Source organism: Callionymus lyra, chromosome 17 (assembly GCF_982586985.1).
Source record: "Callionymus lyra chromosome 17, fCalLyr1.hap1.1, whole genome shotgun sequence".
NCBI classification, from domain to species: domain Eukaryota; kingdom Metazoa; phylum Chordata; class Actinopteri; order Syngnathiformes; family Callionymidae; genus Callionymus; species Callionymus lyra.
Window position 1 is genome coordinate 13,933,331 of NC_141834.1, and position 13,059 is coordinate 13,946,389.

Genomic DNA, 13,059 nt, shown 5'->3' on the forward strand with positions numbered 1-13,059 from the left:
TGGTCTACTAAAAAGGGTTGACAGAGGTTAAAAATAAACTATTACATTGAAATAATGGCTCAAACAAATGTAGAATTAAATAAACATTTATTGAAGCACATTATCAAGTGGAAAGAGACGAGGGGACGATGACAATGTGATTCAAAAATTTTTCAACCATTCCATCTTGTTCCCGATGGGATCGCAGGGATGCGAGGGAACGTCAGGCATGTTTCCATCGTCTCGCATGGGTACTGCAGAACAAAAATACAAGAGTGGAACAAACCATTTATGGCGCGAACATGATGTTGAAGACAGATTGTCAAGTGTTTCCTATTCACCAGGATATCGGGTCGGTGTCACTTGGTTCAGCATCATGGAGTACTTTGTGAAGGGACTGATGAATGGGAAGATAAAAGCTGGGAAAATAGAGTGTTTTACTTGTCATGCTATTTTAAATATGAAATTAAAAAAATGTACTAATATTTCGTCACTCTTTTTCCTAGTGCTATCCCTGTGGGTTTTACAATAACAGGACAAAAACAACAGTTTTAAAAGCAAAGAGAGGAACTCTTGCCGCGAATTGCACAAAATGACAACGTTTAACGACACATTAAATCCCAGGTTTCTCACCCGCAAGTCCTATCGCGCAGGAGGCCAAGATAACAGGCTCCTTGTTCCAGACATTCTTCAAGTAGGCTCCAACTTCTACACAGAAATAAAGCAAATGCTAGCTGTTAGCACACCAAGGTCACTCTGCTTCGTCATTATTAGAGAAAACATAGCCTCTCTAAAATACAAACGTGTAAAAAATGGATACATTTAAGAGCTACATTTGTTGATTTTTAGATTCAGATTACTCATAGAAAGATACATTAGTTTGAAATCCGCGATCAAATAGAAAACTCGAACACATACTCGCCATGTTGTTTTTTTTGACGAGAAACCGGCGCTTATGGGTAATGTAGTCCAGGTGTGATGACGTATAATTCCTGCGTGCGTCGCATGTAAACAGTTCGTATTATCAAAAAACAACGTATGTCGCGCTTACATCGAGTCTGTGTTTACTATGGTTTTGAGTTAATATGGACTTTTTGTAGACTTCAAAAATAGTCATCTTTGTAGGTTCGTTGACGACGGAACACGTTTGCTCACCGTGAGTATATGGATCCATTTACGGATTTAACAACATTTATTACACGTTAACTATAGAATGTGGCAGACATTTGACTTTTACTTATCAGTATTTCAAGTATGTTCAAGGCGATGCGAATGGAAACGAGAATCCGTTTGTGTTTCATTCAACCTCATTTATATCCCTGTGGTTTAGTTCTTTTAGCATCAGTCAAGTCATGGATCCGCTTAAGTTTGATCAAATCTAAAAAAAAGTTAAAACATAGACTCTTGCATGCTAAACGAACACCACGTGTTGGGCTAATGTAATTCAAAGCTAATATCTCAAATTCTAACCTTTCGTTCACCTCTGATGGTTGATGACTAGATAATCTGTAGTCGTGTTAAAGCATCTTAATCATTTTATTTCAACAGTCTGTTATCTTCTTTTCCCTTCAGATGATGGAGGATTTCTCTGGTTTGGCTCTCCCGCCTCTCTTCGGGGGTCACATCCTGGAGGCAGAGCTGGAGCCAGATGATGTGGAGCTGGACGCCGGGGAGGTAGAGTGATACTGTTTTTATATTAAAATGAACTAAATGTTTTACTTGTGTAGTTTGTAGTGCTTTAAGACCTTTTTGTAATTTTCTTAACCTTTAAAACTTTTCACAGTTTTAATGCTGTCTGTACCGTGTCCTTGTGTGTTCTGTGTCCAGTAACAAGTGTTCACGGTCCACAGGTGGAACTGGGTCCTGCGGGTAGTGAGCTTCTGGAGAGTAACACGCAAGAGGATGAAGAGAGACTAGCGCTCGACAAGGGGAAATACTTGGCTCTCAATAAGAGGTGCAAAGAAATCGAGCAGGTGTGTTAAGATTTAAAATATTCCAAATCACTGTTTGAGCGAGTTCCTTCTATTTGAAATTTAGTTATTCATTTATGTGCTCGTTTGAACTCATTCAATGTATGAAAATATTTGATTTTAGCTTTTTTTAATCTTTGTTGTTGACCAGGTGAATCAGAAGATCCTGGGTCGCCTTCATCAGATACAGAGAATAACACGACGCCAGAAAAAGGAGAGGCGGTAGGAATGCTCTCGCTCCTCCATTTGCTTTTTATCCATAGATGTTGTTTCTTCTAAACATCTTAACATGTCACATGATTAGGTTTCTCATGAAAACCCTCGACGCTCACGGCGATGACTATAGAAACGCGCAGCTCACCATCCTTCTCGAGGTAAGATTATTTTAAAGTTTTTAAACATTGAAACATTGATTTTATTTATTTTTTGGTAAACCAAAGCGGTAACTAACTATTCAAACTAACTATTCAAACATCAAATTCAAATCATCAAATTTAATTGACTCAAGAATCTTGAAGTAGCATCATGTGCATCTTCCTCTGTTTTAAATTTACATTGTGAGTGTAATTTTGAATTAACTTGTTTACTTTAGTCCCAGTCCTTCAACATGTGCCAACGGTACTTGCATCATTTTGTGTGAGATGGTTGTGACTTAATAACATTTTTGTGTGTCTTACAGGAAGAACCAGCAGGACTTTTAGATCCAGCGTCTACAGTGGAAGACGATCGGCTCAACGGAGTGTCCGGTTCTACCTCGTCGTCCAGTTTTCATCCGGCTCCCAAGAAGAAACGGCACCGCGGTCCTCGACTGGAAAAGGAGAAAGATCCACCGGTATGATCCGAGTCTCTCATTTCTGAAGATTTTAAATTATAACTGAATCCGTCTCTTTTAACAGCAGACGGAGGTTGGCGCGTCGGTGCTGGCAGAGACCAAGTTTGGAGACATGCCCAGTCCAGCCTCTCTGTCACACTGACCTCCTTCTGACCTCAAAATGTGAACATAAAGCCAGTTTTACTGAATGTGTGGACAGATTGAAAATATTTCTACTTTTCTGTTTCGTTTTATTAATTATTTTAGTTTTATTTTTCCATAAAATGTCTTGAATCATATGAAAGTAAAACAAAATAATTTTCAATTTTTTGTTGACGTCTTTGTTTTGTAAGTCATTTGTTTTATGTTAGTTACCAAACTTTTATCTCTTGAGGAATTATACTTGATGAGAGTTCCTGGTGTCGTTTGTATATTATACATATATTTGTATTTATCTTGAATAATCTATGGTTGGTTGTCTTAAAATTCTAAAAAAGGCTAATATGTCCAGATATTTGACTGAAGTAACAGAAACTCAGACAACATTTCCGTGTAAATGATGGTTTAAATGTGTTCTCATGGTTTGTTAAGGTAATATATTGGTCGATTTAAAAGACTGTTTGACTTGCTTAGTTTATTTAGATGTAAATAATCAAATTAGATTTATTTGTTATTGAGCATTATTATATTTCTTGGATTGGTAATCTAACGTTTTATGTCTTTATCTTATATGCCAAATCCGGCCCTTCGACTATATTTATGTGGCCCTCATGATGTCAAAGATCACATAGAAACAAACTAATTTTATTGTTTATTATTCATTGCTAGTCTCTAATTATGAAAATTGAATTTTTTGTTTAGGACTTTTGTCCTCTTCTTTAGTCATTTAATAAGTATTTATTGCTCCTTCAAAATATGTAATTAATTCTTAAGATAAAAGGAAGAAATGTGGTTTTATATAAGATAAAAGAAAAGTTGAATAAAGTACATTAAAATTGTAATTTTGTTATATTTAACTTGCTTGCAATACTTTTGCTTCGTTTATTTTAGCTTGATGGCCCCTCGCTACAGCCAGTGAATAAAATGTGGCCCCTGAGGTAAAGAAACACGTGCTAATGGTTCGAAGTTTACAGTTTGTTTGACTTCAACTAAAAATAATTCTAGTTAAAAAGCTCGACGATTGTACGTGACTGATGTATTAAAAACAAGACATTTGCACGATTGTTTAAAAACTTTTTCTCAAAGTGATGTAAAGGAAAAGGTGGGACTCACAATATATTATTAATAAATAATCGGGATTTCAATTAAACATCTTCACATTAGACCCATTTTGACGACTTGCTCATAAATAATATCACAGCAGCGCCAATGGAGGATTTTTAATAGCGGCGGATGTCTCCCGATGACAGACGTGCCGCTCGGCCAATCAGATCTCGTGAAACGGAATTAGGGTGGGATCACTACGCAGAGGTGGACTCCGAGCTAGCGTCCATCTTCAGCTACATTACTGAGCGAGCTTCAACGAAAAAGAAAACACAATCTTCAAGTAAAGGAGACTTTCGGGAACTACTTTCTGTAGCAACTGGGAAAAGTACAAACGGACGCGCATACCACAGGTATTGGTCGTGAGCCGCGGTGGATATTTAAAAACGCTTATGCCCAATTTCTCTTTCTCCTTAAATGAGGCTAACATGTTAGCCGAGTAGTTAGCTAGCATTTTTTATGCAGCAGTTAGCTTGTGTCACGGTTTAACTCATATCCAATTGTTGTGGATAAGAGGAAAGATGGAGCATCGAACAAACGCCACACTTGATCCTCTGGCGTCGATGCATTCGTGGAATGGTTCTCTTTCCCTTCTGCTCGTTGCTAGTTGTTTTGAAACAGGCCAGCTAGTAATCGAGCGAGGTGGACGAGCTAGGCAGCTGGCTAGCGTCGATGCTACATGGCTATGTGGCTAACTTTAGCTTATGTCAAGCTTACCGGTTGAAAAATAGCAAAAGCCATTGTATTTATAAAATATTAACAACGCACTGGTGTTTGTTCTGTAGCCGTATTTGCGCCACTCGGGCAGTTTGCGAGCATCTGTTTACGACCAGGCGATAGTAACTTTCAGTCGTTATAAATCATTTTTCAAATGACTTTAACTTTGTGTTCGAGGTGTTATTCGTTTAACTGGATGTGTTTAAATGCATAGATACACTTGGTGACAGACGGAATGTGGACAGTGTCGTAGTCAGAGCCATGGCTGACAAGAGAAAACTTCAAGGTAAGTGTTGGTGCAGTTGTCATGTATTGTTGCACTGCTTTCACCAGTCAACGTGTTCTGTGCCTGCAAGACAATGAACCTCGCCTGTGGATCGAGTATAACAATTCTTAACTAACTCATTGTTTTTGTCTTGTTTACCATGGAACACGCATCACGTCACATTTAATTTTAAATGATCCACTTTCTTAAATGCTAAAAACTTAAATGTTTTTCTGCAGAAACGTCACATTGGTTGTTGTTGCTTACTCGCATGTACAAGTAATTTGACTTAATGCATGTTTCTATTGATCTTCCTGGACTAAAACTTACCAGTCCATGGGAAAATTGTTAGCTGCAGTTTGTTGTTTGACACACAGTTTGTGCCAAAGTTGCTCACATAAGCCGGATGGGACTGTGATAAGAGACAGGAACTTTTTAGAGATGAATTTTCCCACAAACTTCTGTTTGGTGGGAAGATGGTTTGCCTCAAACTTACAAAGTTCACAGCTGCTATGTTCATCACACAAGTCTGATTTCAATGGAAGTCTAATTGTCGGGGTATTGACATTTTTCGCAGCAGTGTCACTTTACTTTGATTTGTTTGATAAACATGAACTCACTTCTGTGCAACAGAAATTACTAAAACAAGGACTAACTGAGTGTTTTCATCTCCAAAGGTGAGATCGACCGATGTTTGAAAAAAGTGGCTGAAGGTGTAGAGCAGTTTGAAGATATTTGGCAAAAGGTAAAAGCCTTTTCCTTCTTTAACTGTGTTCTCACATGATGCTGGTAATTTAACATTGACTTAATTTCAGCTCCATAATGCAGCTAATGCAAACCAGAAGGAAAAATACGAGGCTGACCTCAAGAAAGAAATCAAAAAGTTACAGGTGAGATTTTCAAGTCTCTGTTCACAGAGATTATTGCTGGAAAACTCTTATGACTTATTGTTTATTTTCACCACCAGCGACTGAGAGATCAGATAAAAACATGGTTGGCCTCGAACGAGATCAAAGACAAACGGCAGCTAGTCGAAAATCGCAAACTCATAGAGACGGTAGGTTGTTCTATGTTTGTCAGAAAAGAAACACTTTCATATGAATTCTTGTGTTTTTAGCAAATGGAGAGGTTCAAAGTGGTGGAGCGGGAAACAAAAACAAAAGCGTACTCGAAAGAGGGTTTAGGCCTTGCACAGAAAGTCGATCCAGCTCAGAGGGAAAAGGAGGAGACGGTGCAGTGGCTAACGGTAAGATGGATTTTATTTGTAGAAATGGTACTTGCAAGATGAATCTTTTGAATACGTTCTAATTAATCTTTCTTTTTTCTCTCTTAAGAACACGATAGACACATTAAATATGCAGGTGGATCAGTTTGAGAGCGAGGTGGAGTCTCTCTCTGTCCAAACGAAAAAGAAGAAGGGTGACAAGGAGGTAGTGTTTTCTATTCCTGAACATATCTTTACATGCTAGTTCTCTTTTAATTGCTTCATGTTTCAGTGGTTTCTTTTTTTTAAATTGGCATAAACTCTTCCAGAAGCAGCGCATTCTTTGGCAGGTTGATTTCTAATCTGTAATTGTGTCAAGACGCAGTTAGCAGTTGTTCAGAGAATCATTCCCCTATTGTCTGGTGAAAGGGTTCACTTGAGAGGAGGATCTACTTGGCGAGCATCACAAAAAATTGTGATTTCATAACGTGAAACATAACTTTATTGACAATATATTTGGTGTAAACCTCAGTTTTCCTGGGAGTTTTCACAGAAACTGCTACAGTAGCAAACATCCCTCAGACTGAAGAAGCAAAAGTTTACGGTAATTATTGTTTAGAATGTTTCTCGAAGATTTACAGATGGACATCGTTTGGGTAAACGACTGAGTGATTACAATTTTTTTGTTTTTACTGTGACACAGTGTTGGGGGGTATATTCCTTTAAGAAAAAACCAAACTTCACAGGTTTCGTTTTCAGTGTTTGGATGGTTTAGTGTGACAAGCTAATAACTAGGACATCAAACATTCAAGACTGCTGTTTTGCAGAAGCAGGATCGCATAGACGAACTCAAGCGATTAATCGAGCGACACAGGTTTCACATTCGCATGTTGGAAACCATCTTACGGATGCTGGACAACGACTCCGTGCCAGTGGACTCAATCCAGAAGATCAAGGAAGACGTGGAGTACTACATCGATTCCTCCCAAGACCCGGACTTCGAAGAGAACGAGTTCCTGTACGATGACTTGGACCTAGAAGACATCCGTGAGTTGACCCAGAATCTTCTGATCACTTGTTGCTGGTAATTCTGTGAGTACTGAGTGTTTTTCTGTTGGTTCTTCTTCCTTAGCAGCCGCATTAGTCGCCACCTCTCCGTCAGGTCAAGGCAACCTTGAGGACGAGATGTACCTTCACTCCAGCAGCACTCCCACTTCCACCACGTCCTCTTCGCCCATTCCTCCATCCCCGGCAACTTGCACTGCGGTAAGTCAAACTCACCTGAACTCCTGATCACCGCTAACACCATGTTTCCCCCCTAACACTCCCGCAAGTCCCCGCTGTGTTTATAATCCACTGGCTAGTTTCTCTGCACCATTTCAAAGTGGATTGTCACATCAAAGTATCTCCTCCTATAGGAGAACTCAGAGGACGATAAGAAAAGGGGACGGTCGACAGACAGTGAAGTTAGTCAGGTGAGAGTCTTTCATCCGTGCTGTGTCAGTAGACGAACAGTTTAGTGTGACGGTCGCCACCTCTGAACCCCGGAGGCTCGACGTGCCTGCCAGGCACAGAGAGCGAGTGACTGTCTGAAGGACCGTGGTCGTATCACCTTCTGACATATTTGCTTATTTCTGTTGTTGACTGTTGTCGTTCCACGTTTTGTGCCGAGTAGTCGGAACTTAGGACGCGTTTGAATCGCCGTTCCTCTTTCACTTTCAGTCGCCCGTGAAGAACGGCGCTCCCTCTTTGCTCTCCTCCTTCTCCTCCTCGACCACCTCGGGCTCCTCCTCGGCCTCGTCCCTGGTGTCCATGGCGAGTGTGGTCGGAGGTATTCCGCCTCTTCCTACCAGCAGCAGTTTAATCGGAAGCTTCAGCAGCGCCGTGCAGCAGCACCAACAACACCAGGCCGCGCAAGCGCAGCAGCAACAACCTCTGTCTCAGAGCCTACAGCAGCTGCCGCCTCTGACCAAACCATCGGCTCCTTCGAACAACACCCCCAGTCCGCCCAGCAACCCGCTGCTCCTCCCGGTCTCCATCACCCCGTCCCTCCCGACGCCCAGCACGCCCATATCGTCCGCCATCAACTCTCTGTCTCAGCCGCCATCGGGGTCCCCGCAAGTGTCCAGTTTGGGACTCAGTCTGGGTCTCGGACTGAGCAAGGTCGGCATGACCGGGACCAGCACTGCCAACCAAATGTCGGGACTAGGCCTGGGCATCCACCCCACTCCTCTCAACACCATGGCGGGCCTCATTTCGGGGTCTACGCCTGCACCGTATGCTCAGGCGGCGGCGTCGGGCAGCCTGGGTTTGAGCAGCACCAGCCAGTCCAGCATTTCAGTGGAGAGCAGCACTTCAATCACGACCTCCGGCTCCAGTGGAGTCACCACCAACGGAGCGGGGACGGGTCTCGGCCTGCTGGGCACCAGTCCCGCCCACAGCTCTCTGAGCAGCAGCATCTTGGGTTTAGTACCCGGGCAAAACCTCAGCACGGGTGTGTCGCAGCTGCCCCCGAGTTCTGTCAGCACCCCACCGGGAGTGGTCGGCATGCTGGGAGGAAACGGAGGAGGCGTGGGAGTGGTCGGAGGAGTGAACGCCGCTCCTGCCAGACCCCCGAGTGGACTGAAGCAAAATGGAAGCACAAGTACGTCTCAATCTCTCCCGATGCTAACGTGTCTTGCGCTAACGCTGAGGTCCTGCTCACAGGCTATAGTGCCGTGGTGGCGGAGAGTTCCACGGAGTCCGCCCTGAGCACGCCGAGCCAGTCGCAGAGCAGCCAGCCGTCGTCGCTCAGCTCCTCCACCAGTCAACAGTAAGACCTTCTCGCTCAAGGGTTCCCTCACATTTCCTCACGAGGTTTCTGTGCCGCAGGCTGGACAACGGCCCGAGTCTGATCAGCTCCATCACGCTGCCGCCCAGCTCGCCGTCGCCCTCGTTCTCGGACAGCACGCCCGGCGGAGGGAGTCTTCTCAACGGACCTCACTCGTACACGCAAGCATCCGACGCCCACAAGGTGAGATAATGGGAGGTCTAGTTTTTCAGGGACTCTGGGTCCCTCGTTTATTACGTTCTGAAACCCCTGGCATCGAAAAAAAATATGTTTATTTTTCACTTCTTAACGTAAACAACACTTTATTTGTACTTGGAAACTCATCATATGAGGTGTCGTCCCTCTGAACAACCCTCTCAGAGAAGGTGACCTGAAAAGATCCCATAATGCTTTGCCGCCCAGCCAATCAATCGCAGCTGTCGATCACTTTTGGCATGAAAATATAAATGTATAATTTAGGTACAGTGTTGTTGCCTTATACTTGTTCACACTGTTACAAACGGGTGATTTATTTGAACAGTAGTAAAAGACGAGTGTAGTATGTAGTTCTGTAAATATAATGTAAAAATAATCTGGGGGAAAAAGCAAGGCAGCAAAGGTGGAACTGTAATATGTTGAGGGTTCACTTCATTTTAACTGATTGCGTCTATTTTTATGACCTTAAATAAAAGAACAGTATTGAAGCTTCATCAACCATGACTTAAGTTTTCTTTGATGGGTTTTTTTTCTTCTGATTTTTGGATGATAACATTTTCCAATATTTTATATTTATGTCTAAAATAAAAATGTACAATTAAGCTTGAAAGAAGACTGGATACTTGCTGTTACAATCGTTTAAAACAGGGGGGGCCAACCCGGTCCTCAAAGAGCCGTAGTTGGGTGCAGGTTTTTGTTCCAACCAATCAAGACGACACCTTTTCACCAATCAGGTGTCAGGAGTGTAATCAGTTGATTGTCAGTCTGGTGTTGCTTGTTTCAGCTGAAACCTCATTGGTTAAACTGGGCTGGATCGGTTGGAACAAAAACCTGCAGCCACTGCGGCTTTGAGGACCAGGTTGGCCACCCCTGGTTTATAATATGTCGACTATAGAATCATTCATGCACCTGTATGGTTTCATTCGACATGTATAGAGTAAATAATGTATATATTGTGTCTGTTTTCGTAAACTCTCCTCGTCAGAGGTTAAAACTAAACATCAACTTGTTTTCATGGAACCCTCTTGACTTGTGTCGTCAGGCTCCTGAACCGCTCAGTTCACTGAAGGCGATGGCGGAGCGAGCGGCTCTGGTCTCGGGTCTGGACGGAGAGATGTCCAACCTGCACATATCCGACAGAGGTCGGAATGGTCAGACATCCCTTTTTTTCCCCCCCAAGTTCTGTCTTCGTCGAACCCGTCGCTCAAACTGTTTTTCTACCCGCAGACATCTTCTCCTCGTCAGCTCCGGGTACGCCGTCGGCGCCGCAGCAGTCCGTGTCCGAGGTCAGCATCCCGCCCACCCTGGGGGTGTGTCCGCTGGGCCCCACCCCGCTCCCCAAAGACCAGCTCTACCAACAGGCCATGCAGGAGGCGGCGTGGACGCACATGCCACACCCCTCCGACTCTGAGAGGATCAGGTGACCGGAGACCTGCCTCATGACCCCCCCCCCCTCGCACGCCCTCTAACCCCCCCTCTGTCCCACAGGCAATACCTGATGAGGAACCCGTGTCCCACTTTGCCGTTCCACCACCAGATCCCGCCGCACCACTCTGACTCCATAGAGTTCTACCAGAGACTGTCCACGGAGACGCTCTTCTTCATCTTCTACTATCTGGAGGTGAAGATCCTGGTCCGACGAGACCCCCCCCCCCCTACCCGCCCCCCCGCTCGTTCTAAACCCCTCCTCTTGTGTCCTGCAGGGCACGAAGGCTCAGTACCTGTCGGCCAAGGCTCTGAAGAAACAGTCGTGGAGGTTTCACACCAAGTACATGATGTGGTTCCAGAGGCACGAAGAGCCCAAAACTATCACTGATGAATTTGAGCAGGTTTGTTCAACTCTATGATTCTTGAGCTTAAACGTGAAAACGATTAAAACATTAAGTTAAAAAGTAGATGAATGATCCTAACAATCGTTCACCAACTGAGGACTAAGTTTACTAGAAGATGCACAGAAAACAGAAAAATCTGTAATATTTACTATGAAATTATATCAGAATATTTATGTTTATTTAAATACATTTTTTATGACAGATTTTTTTTTAAGATGTTTATAGATATATAATGGCTATAGAAATGTTGTTTGTTTAAGCTTTAATTATATTTTTTATTAAATGAAATATTTATATATTAAAAGGTCTTTTATTAAATTCAAAATGTTCATATTGGAAGCTATTGCGTAAAGTAAAATATGTTGTTGTTTTTTTTACACAGTTTAATATAAAAGAACAATAGTTAAAAATAAATTATCTAAATTCAATGTTTTATCATTTGTAGCTTTTTTAATTAAATTGAAAAATGGTAACTATTGTAATAACATTTAATATTGATTCAAAAAGGGCTACCAAGTCTTAGTCCAGTAATACCAAATGGTATTGATCCCTGAAACTAAACATAATCTCACCAGGATTGACGTGTGTAACCTTTTGAGGGTTTTGTTGTGAAGGATCCTGTCGCTCACGAAGCCTCTCCCCCTGCAGGGCACTTACATCTACTTTGACTACGAGAAATGGGGCCAGCGGAAGAAGGAGGGGTTCACCTTCGAGTACAGGTACCTGGAGGACAGAGACCTGCAGTGACGGACGACGGGTCGCGAGAGGACAGAGAGAAAGACACACAAAAAAAAAACATACTGCTGTTGACATTCCGAGACTGAACTCCAAACTGTGGATAGAGATTGTGATGTGTAGTAGAAAAAAAAACCCTCTCCGAGAAAAAAAAAAAAAGTGGAGGCTGGTGTCTGTATAGGCTGCGTCTCTGGCGACGCCCTCGACGTTTATCCAGCGCCTCGCTCTTGACGCCCCGTGGGCCCGCTCAACTAGCAGCGCTGCATGAGCCGAGAGGACTCGCGGGAGATCTTGCGTTCGTGCCTGTCTGTGTGCACACAGTATGTGGCGTTAGGAAGCCTCCCCCGTGCATGTTTCTCATGTTTTCTTTCTTTTTTCTTTTCCCTCCGATTCAACAAGAATTCTCTGTACCACCGACCCGAGCCCGGACGCCTTCACAACACGGACTTGATTAAACTGCCCCCCCCCAACCCCATAGTGTATTTCCTGTCATGTGGCGGCTCGCGGGGAAGTGAGAGTGGAGGATCACGACGCTGTATAGAGACGGCTTCTGTTAAGACCTACGATGCCTGTTTAAAGACGGTCACTGTTGGCGAGCGGCGGTCAGTCGCTTCCGGACGACCAAGTGGGCTGATTTTTAGAGTGACCACACAGGGCCTCTCCCTGTGACAGGGACAGAGTCCTTATTGGACATGGATTAAATTGCTATGCAATTGAACTGGTCTCTGACTCCCTCTCTTTACTGATGGTGTGTGTTTAAGTTCACCTGTCCAACATCCACGCTTTTCTTTGTCAGACGAATAAAGTTTTCTTCTTTTTTTTTTAACCTGTTTTGAATTTCATAAACCCTGATGTTCATAATTTCATCTCTTGAGGAATTCACATCTTCCTCTGTGTACAAAAAGAAGTTCCTGTTGGATTTTTACCTAAATTATTCCACCACGGGATCCCCCCCCCCTCTTTTTTTTTAATAAAAATGTTTTAGGCGTTTTAAAAAAAATCTACATGAGTTTGAGTCGGTTTCACTTTATTCTGCTGTTGATGTTGAACCCACCACCCTGACCTGAGGCTGCAGGTCAGGGGTCACTCCCAGTGAATGTGCACTGAAACTGTTTACACGTAGAGCAACATCCAGGTCTACGACTCTGCTGGGACACGAAGGAACCCGGGTCGGTCTCGGACTGACTTGGATTCGCTGCACTTGTACAAAAAATGTCAGCTCTTGTCTGCTCTCGTCGAGGCGGGCGAGGTTTTAAGA

General features: G+C 43.2%; 3 protein-coding genes across 6 annotated transcripts; 2 read left to right on the forward strand and 1 right to left on the reverse strand.

Annotated features, from left to right (window-relative positions):
- Window positions 1-70: 70 nt before the first annotated feature.
- On the reverse strand, window positions 71-937 carry ndufa3 (NADH:ubiquinone oxidoreductase subunit A3). The gene is made up of 4 exons (XM_087812674.1): window positions 898-937; window positions 613-687; window positions 321-398; window positions 71-233 (listed from the first exon to the last, which is right to left on the reverse strand). The coding sequence occupies exons 1-4, from the start codon at window positions 902-904 to the stop codon at window positions 142-144; spliced, it is 252 nt and encodes an 83-aa protein (XP_087668800.1). The 5' UTR covers window positions 905-937; the 3' UTR covers window positions 71-141.
- A 38-nt stretch (window positions 938-975) lies between these two features.
- tfpt (TCF3 (E2A) fusion partner) lies at window positions 976-3,085 on the forward strand. Its single transcript, XM_087812675.1, has 7 exons — window positions 976-1,135; window positions 1,552-1,653; window positions 1,830-1,952; window positions 2,101-2,171; window positions 2,254-2,323; window positions 2,629-2,781; window positions 2,846-3,085. The coding sequence occupies exons 2-7, from the start codon at window positions 1,552-1,554 to the stop codon at window positions 2,921-2,923; spliced, it is 597 nt and encodes a 198-aa protein (XP_087668801.1). The 5' UTR covers window positions 976-1,135; the 3' UTR covers window positions 2,924-3,085.
- Window positions 3,086-4,235: 1,150 nt separating this feature from the next.
- On the forward strand, window positions 4,236-12,519 carry cnot3a (CCR4-NOT transcription complex, subunit 3a). Of its 4 annotated transcripts, none has more exons than XM_087812593.1 (18): window positions 4,236-4,376; window positions 4,955-5,026; window positions 5,683-5,750; window positions 5,821-5,895; window positions 5,973-6,062; window positions 6,123-6,251; window positions 6,340-6,435; window positions 7,037-7,256; window positions 7,342-7,475; window positions 7,628-7,684; window positions 7,932-8,853; window positions 8,916-9,021; window positions 9,066-9,222; window positions 10,277-10,385; window positions 10,462-10,654; window positions 10,723-10,855; window positions 10,938-11,063; window positions 11,715-12,519. In XM_087812593.1, the coding sequence occupies exons 2-18, from the start codon at window positions 5,002-5,004 to the stop codon at window positions 11,811-11,813; spliced, it is 2,739 nt and encodes a 912-aa protein (XP_087668719.1). In that variant the 5' UTR covers window positions 4,236-4,376; window positions 4,955-5,001; the 3' UTR covers window positions 11,814-12,519. The 4 variants fall into 4 exon arrangements, with proteins under 4 accessions (XP_087668719.1, XP_087668721.1, XP_087668720.1 ...); XM_087812595.1 differs by having other exon boundaries at window positions 9,081-9,222; XM_087812594.1 differs by having other exon boundaries at window positions 7,043-7,256.
- Window positions 12,520-13,059: the final 540 nt, after the last annotated feature.

Coding starts and splice junctions, on each gene's coding strand:
- ndufa3 (XM_087812674.1), bottom strand. Junction 399..612: donor CTGCGCGATAGGACTTGCGG/GTGAGAAACCTG, acceptor CTATTTTCCCAG/CTTTTATCTTCCCATTCATC. Junction 234..320: donor GACACCGACCCGATATCCTG/GTGAATAGGAAA, acceptor TTTGTTCTGCAG/TACCCATGCGAGACGATGGA.
- cnot3a (XM_087812593.1), top strand. CDS start 5,002: ATGGCTGACAAGAGAAAACTTCAAG. Junction 5,896..5,972: donor AAGAAATCAAAAAGTTACAG/GTGAGATTTTCA, acceptor TTTCACCACCAG/CGACTGAGAGATCAGATAAA. Junction 6,063..6,122: donor ATCGCAAACTCATAGAGACG/GTAGGTTGTTCT, acceptor TTGTGTTTTTAG/CAAATGGAGAGGTTCAAAGT.
- tfpt (XM_087812675.1), top strand. CDS start 1,552: ATGATGGAGGATTTCTCTGGTTTGGCTCTCCCGCCTCTCTTCGGGGGT. Junction 2,324..2,628: donor AGCTCACCATCCTTCTCGAG/GTAAGATTATTT, acceptor TGTGTCTTACAG/GAAGAACCAGCAGGACTTTT. Junction 2,782..2,845: donor AAAAGGAGAAAGATCCACCG/GTATGATCCGAG, acceptor CTCTTTTAACAG/CAGACGGAGGTTGGCGCGTC.